General features: G+C 37.5%; 1 protein-coding gene across 1 annotated transcript; it reads right to left on the reverse strand.

Annotated features, from left to right (window-relative positions):
- Positions 1–3,263: 3,263 nt before the first annotated feature.
- Positions 3,264–6,886, reverse strand: MELLADRAFT_116380 (uncharacterized protein; the record flags this gene model as incomplete). The annotated part of the gene is made up of 4 exons (XM_007409541.1): positions 3,264–3,902; positions 3,993–5,605; positions 5,722–5,856; positions 6,770–6,886. 4 exons carry the CDS (start codon positions 6,884–6,886, stop codon positions 3,695–3,697), a joined length of 2,073 nt encoding a protein of 690 aa, XP_007409603.1.
- Positions 6,887–7,410: the final 524 nt, after the last annotated feature.

The raw sequence follows: 7,410 nt of genomic DNA on the forward strand, positions 1-7,410 counted from the left end.
CAGATTCACCCCATCGATATGAGTCGGAAGTCTGGCGTTGGGCTGTAAGGATCTCTGTTAAACGGACCCCGCTGGGGGTGGGTTTTGATATCCAAATGAGTGATGCGATAAATGCAACCGCAAAGCAACCGATTACGGGTGGAGATGACTCAACTCTTCTCGAAACCACAAATGAGGAGGTGGATTTGAAGATGGATGAATGAGGAATGCAAGTTGAAGTCAAATCCCCAACCTCGAAAATCACAGAAGGTCCCTGGCGTACAGATTTCAAGTTGACCTGCAGAGATACACCTCCTTCACGGAGAAGTGTCTGGGAGTCACATCGAACCAGGTTGATATGTGTGGAAGAAAAAAAAACCTCCCCTTGCGCCTTTGACACGTGGTGAATATTTAAAGCGACTCTCAGTCTCTTCTCTTTCTCGTTCATCACCACTCCTACATTTTCCAACAATCTCTAGACTTTCTTAAACGATCACCATCATTGACCACTGACCTTCACAGCCTTTACTATTAATCACATCTCCATTGAGGTTTTTTGTTTTCCTCTACATTGTTGATCAAACCCAAGCCACACCTTCACAATCCGCTTTAAAACACATCAGCTATATACTTTCACTTCTCTGGGAGACAATCTACTAGCCCCTCCATTCCTGACACAACTTGAATTCCTTCGAGCTTCAAAAGCAGCCATACAAATCACTAGTTCGTAATCCAACCCTTCCAGAATCACGGTGAGCCATCACAATTCACACTGTTTGAACCTTCAAATCTAAGTAGTTTATATGTGGCGCAAAGTTTCCTGATCATTACTCCGTTATTAGAAAAGTCGCCTTAGTCAACAGTGATCCTTGATCGACCTCTAGATACCATTCCTTCCTGCCACACTAACTCCGTCTTATACTTACACTCCACATCAAGACACAGTGTATGCATCCATATTCTGATCAAATTCTTTGCTTTCATGAGTGATTAGGAAAATCAAGAATCCAAGCCTGACCGTCTCTTTCTGCCTCTTGATTCTATTCTTGACACCAGCTTTTCACTCTACAACCCAAGTCAACATAAATCAAGATGCAATTTACCAGCGGACCCCTTCTCCAATTCGCTCTTGCCCTATGTGTGCTTGTTGCGATTTGCTCGACTGCACCCACTACTACTATCTCGACGCAGGACAGCTCAAATCTACTTAAACGAAAGCTGGATACCAAATCGCCGAAGAAGAAAGTGGCATCCCAGTTCTTTCGAGCGGCCCCAATCTGAGACTTTCTTGAGCTGGTAGTGCAGTCCGGAAATACAGTGAGATACATTTCATACCAATACCATTCTAGCTTTCTCGTCACATAGCTCACCATTTATGACTTTTCTTTCCTGTGTGGCAGTGAGACTCGCGCAACCTTCTCCTCCCACATCTTTCCTCGTACCTTTGATCTCTTTGGCATGAAAGTAGTGAAGACCTATCACTAGATTTCAATCAAGCTTCTCAATAGTTGATTTCGAAAGCTTATCCGAATCTAACCATTATCCATAATCTCTATCCTCTAGTTTTCACAAACCAAACTTAATTTGATTTCTTCTTCTTCACTTACCTTCATCTGATCCTAGTTTTTTTTCTTAAAATCCTTTACAATCACTCTGACTCTTCGAACAACAAAAAACCCAAAAAACACTATCAAATACACTTTCTCTGATAAACAAGATAGCTAGGTGGATTGAAGACACTCTCTTTACCTGTCTGTACAATTATCCATCCTCTCAAACCCTTGTCTCATTCTCTTTTGTAGTACTCTCTGTTTGTCTAAATAAGTAGTGATCAACTTTTGAAATTCCTCCTCAGGGGGCCTTTCGTACTACTACTGTTGACCTCTTCAATTCTGCCTATACAGAATTCTCTGACAGCCAGAGTATCTTTAGATTCTTTAACCTATCAATTGTTTTCCATTTTACTCTAGTAAAGACACTGTTATCCAAGGACATGAAATCAGTTTGAAAGCCAGCAATAAGTTCCTATTGACACTTCCTAAATAGAACTCAGGTGTACGCGGCGCCCTTTCGTCTAAGCTTGAGAGATAACTTTGAGTAGCCCGCATGATTGGCAGGTATGAAGTACCTCTTGAATGATAAACATTGGACTTTTTCTTTTTGTAAATCAGCTGGTTTTCATTGACATTTTACCGTATACGACGGATGAGATGAGAAAAGACACAAAAACTAGTAATAGTATTCCATACATCACAATCATCAAATTTCTAGTTTTACCCAACAAATCTTCAACTAAATTAACTCACTTTGATCATAAACCAATCACACTTCATTGTCTGTTCTCAAACAAATCAGTCAAGATCTTTTAGAATGTATATCAAAGTACTTGATTCATGAAGACAAAGATTCTCATTTGCATTTTGAGACTTTTGCAGTATATATGACTTTTTTTGTGAGATGTGCATTCCAACTGAGCACAATTTTGGTGGTATAATCCCAAACTTACTGAAGGACATATTGAACCTTTGACAGGTGACCAGTTTTACTGATCACTTCTTCAAGAAACAAGAAAGGCATCTAGAGGACTTTTCACCTGCATGTTTAAGATAGGTAAGATCCCAAACAGGGTACATAGTCAATGGTGAATTATTCTCATCTGCCTGCTACACAATGCCTGTGTAATTCAAGCTTATGCATTCCACTGAGGAAATACGTGTGGTTGTCAGTGACCTGATTAATATTTTTTTTATCTTTGCTTGACTCTGACTTGAGCTTCAACTTCATTCAATTCTAAGGCTTATTCCATTATGTATCAAATATAAGGGAGGGCGAGCCCGCCTAAGGTCTAGTTTGCATAAATTGTGATCATTCAATCAATGCATTTCAGTTTACCCAAAAATTTCTTTTTCCTTACATATCATCCAAATCTCTTCCTATCTTTGACCAAACTAATTTCTTCCACCTCTACAAGCTTTTTATCCAACTAAAGAAACGAGTTTATCCATATAAATCCAATTCAACAAGCAAACCCCTTACTTTTCAAGTATTCTCTCTCTTTCTTTATCTTCAAGGGTCTTTTTCTTCTCTCATTCAAATGTTTTTTTTTTATTTGATTTTTCTTTCATTCATTCCTTCAACCTTCATCAACAAAAAGAAACCTCAATCAAAATCAATCAAACCTCAAACAAAACCAAAAAGCAAAAAGCAAAAACCTAAAGAGAAAAACCAGAAAGACAGAAAAAAAAAACAGAAAAATATAGATTCAAATCGATTTCTTTTCTTTTCTCAAAAAAAAAATCAAATCCAAACCCATTTTTTTCTTCACAGTAGTGCAAACTATATATTTATAAAAACCAAAAAAAAAAACCGCTACTACAAAAGGTTTCTTCCCCAAGTCTTCTTGTTTCATATTCATTCTTCTTTCATCTAAAATTCTCCACAAGATGCACACCCCCAAAGGAAAGAAAGAAACATGAAAAAAAAGTAATAGAAAAAGAAGTAATAGAAAAAAAAGATAGAGAGAGAGGAAAAAAAAACGATAAATCCAGCAAAGAAATAGAGGAGAAAAGACCAGGGATTGACATGAACCATCTCAAAAAGAGAAAAAAAAAAACCTCAAGCACAAAACAAGTAAACATGAACCAAAAAAAATGGCAGAAGAAGAAGAACTAAGAACAAATTTAAAAAAAAACAAAAAACAAAACACCATTAAATTTCAGGAAGGAGAAAGAGGCATAGAAGAAACTTGTAAATCAGGTTTAGGAGAAGTAGTCGAATGAATAGATTTCAACGATTTATTTTCATTTCCTTCTCCATTATTATTAGTGGTAGTAGTAGTAGTACTACTGGGTTGTTGTGATGCTAAAAGTTCTAAAAACCTTTCGGTTCTAACAAACTTTGGTACTTGATCTGTTGCCATTAATCTAAAGAAACAAAAAACCAAAATCAAAAACCAGATTAGAAAGAGATTTTTGAATCCTTGAGATCTCAAATAGAAATAAAGAGATACTTACCGATAGATATGATCAGCAATTCTCTCGTAATGTCGTAAGAGAGCTTGAACTTGAGTAGCTCGAAGTGCTGGCATAGCCACATCCGGATTAGGTGTCAAGTTTCCTTTCACTTCATCTACAGCTTTAGCCATATAACTAATCACATCTCCTCTTAAACCATGATCGATATTCAATTCAGATGGTGATCCAGGTGCAAGATAAGTATTAAAGATCAATAAGGCTGTTGAGACTAATTTCTCTTGATGTTGTTCCATGGCTGAGGTAGCCGACGATTTCTTCTTTGATTGTCCCACTCCTACCGCTGTAGAAGAGGTGGCAAACCTTCTTCTAAACTCTTGTACATCAATCCAGTAATGTAAATTCTCTTCACAGATATGCGATCGTAGAAAGTCTCGGAATAAAGATCTAAGAGCTGGTTCATCCAAGATAGCCTTGAGTCTTGCTGTGGAACTAGTCGCATCCTTGACCCAACTCGAACCTTCCGATGGGTCTGGATGTAAGATATCTCGCAAGACTTGTCTACCTCTTGCTTGACTCTCAGCTACGATAGCTAAACTGGTGGCTTGGACAGATGGTGAAGGTCTAGGAGGAGGATTGACAGGCTCGAGGGAATGAGTCGATGAAGTGTCTCCTGCTTCTTCTCGTTTCGATCCTTCGCTTTCCGAGCCACTCAACCTCCTTCCTTCATCAGTGATCCGATAAATCACCTTGGATCCATATCGGAAATCACCCTCTAGACTAGCCGAACCACGTGGTTCATTCATCGGAGCTCGTACAATCACTTGTGCTACCTTATCACCACCTTTGGATCGATCGATATGAAGAGTGATGAGACCATATCGAACAAAGTGAGCCAACAGCTCAGCAGCCTCTTCACGTCCACAACACGTTGAAAAATCGACGAGCCAATCGATCGCACCGGTAGAAGAAAAGACGTGTTTGATAAGCAAAGAGTTACCAGTCGCAGATCTTTCTCGGATATCTTGTAATTCGATTCCCGAACTTCGATCATAGTTATCAGGCAAACGAGCGTTATCCATAAATGCCTTTGCCGTATTACCACGTTGGACATCAGTGGGTTCGACCACATAATTAGGTTGACGACCACCAGAGAATCGTTTAAAGACCACATGAATCACATTAGGAGTGATATGAATCTCATCGTCCGTTGGACGTCTTTCGAGATGTAATAACTTCATACAGATCGGTTGACTAGTAAAGACTCGAACCAAATGATCTGCATGGATTCCATTCTTGGTGATAAATCGTTCAAGAACATGTAGTCCTTTAGGAGTGATTTGATAGATTCCACGTTCTTTGAAAGTCGGATTGAGTGGATCTGCAGCATTTTCAATCAATCTAGCATCCATGAAATGTTGACAGATGCCTTTTGCGATTTCACGATTCATCGAAAAGGTCGTAGTGGTCGTAGTCGTGACGATTCGAGACGGATCATTAGGATCAGTAGAACGATTCGATTGAGAGAATCGTAAGGAAGCTAGATTGGCAGCTGCATCATCAGTGGTGAATGAGTTAGGATAAGATCGAAAGAAACGAGTGTTGGTGGATAATTGTAGAGAGGCGACCAAGGTTGCAAAGAGGTCATGTGTATCCTATGAAAGTGTTGAAGAGGATGAAAAGTAAAGTAAGTGATTTGATTGAATTGGGATTAATTAGATGAGGTCAAGAGAAAGAAAGCTCAAGAAAGAAAGAAAGTCAATAAACCAACCTTAACAAATGGATTTCCACGTTTACCAGTCTTTAAGATATGAGAAGTAGACTGTTGACGAGATCTTGGATCAGTTAGATTGTCCATTCCTGTGGCTGAATTGTTAATCGATCGATTTGAGAATGCAGGCATTAACTAAACAACTAGCACAGAGACAGAGAGAGAGGGAGTGTGTGTGTGTGTTTGTGGAAAAGAGAGATAGAGATAGAGAAGGAGAGAAAGTTTAAGAAAGAAAGAAAGGGAGCCGAAAGCGGAAAGCGGAAAGAGTTAGAAAAGGGACTTAAAAACTTAATAAAATAAAATAAAATAATAAAATAATAAATTATCCTGTAAATTTCAAATTGGAATACAACTTTTTCCCTTTTGGTGTATTTCAGAATTCAAACTGTTTATATGTACTCAAATCAAAATCAGATTCGATTTGGTGAAAAAATCAACTTTCAAAGAGTTTTTGAAAAGTTTATGAAATTGAATTTGAAGTTTTTCAATCGACTTGAAATTTATATGACAAGTTATGGTAAGAGATCGACTGTCTGGAAATCGATCAAAAACTTTAAAAGAAAGAAATGATTGATTTGAGAATATAAAATGGTCAAGTTCTTGGGTTAATAAAAGTCAAAAGTGAAAAAATTAAAATCAAAACCTCATCAATTTCACCAATTTTAAATCCAATTGATTTTCCAAAGTAATTTTATGTAAAAAAAATTAGAGAAGAAGAAGAAGAAGGATATGATATATGTACTTACCTTTCAGAGAACAAGTGAACATCAAACATACAAAAATTGAACAAGTTGACTACAATTCATTTGATATCACATCAGGATATCAAAGTTTAAAAAGTCAAGAAAGTCAATCAAACTTCCTCAACAGCTGTCAACTCTCAATCAGATCCTTACAAAACAATCTCACACTCTTAATGATGGAAGAAAGCAAAAACTGACCTCCGAGAGTTTGGTCATACTCAGAAGTTTAGAACACGCCAAGCACCATCAAATTGTTGATCAAAAAGTACTTAGCAGATCTTCACCAAAGCAGATGATCTACTGACAGCATCATTGAAAATTGAATCAAGGAGCATCATGATTCCATGAAACGTTTGAGATTTTTGACTTGTTAAAGCATCATCTCCCTCATTTGGTAAATTTCTCAACATCAAATCACTCATGATGGCACTTCTATAGACTTGGCAACGATGAGATTGATGTTGTGAAGACTTCTCATCACTAATTTCATGCAACTATTCTGTTGATTTGTTCATCTCATGTCTTGAGTCAGAAGTTTGATTAATCTTCTAGTTTACACGGCGGCATGTGTGTATCATGTTTCTCAATTCAAAAAAAAATTCATCAAGGTGATCGAGTCATGGTATGAGAGCCTCCCTCCCAAATTGAGCTTTTTTATACAAGTCACATGTGAGTTTGAAGTTGAAATGCATCTTATTTTTCTTTGATTTTGGCACTTGCTCAATTTGAAGGTTGAAAAGTTTAAACCCATGATTTTCCCTATGCAAGAGAAAACTCATGAGCCAACACTAGAGAAAAGATTCAGTGTTGTTTGATGCTAATCTATGATAGTCTTTGAGAGTTTATAACTTTTACACCTGATCCTCAAAATGTTGTACATTCTACACACTCAGAGTTATTCTTTTCTGGTGTTAAAAGTATTTTTACAACCAGGTCAATTTCTTTT

Source organism: Melampsora larici-populina, assembly GCF_000204055.1.
Source record: "Melampsora larici-populina 98AG31 unplaced genomic scaffold MELLAscaffold_16, whole genome shotgun sequence".
NCBI lineage: Eukaryota > Fungi > Basidiomycota > Pucciniomycetes > Pucciniales > Melampsoraceae > Melampsora > Melampsora laricis-populina.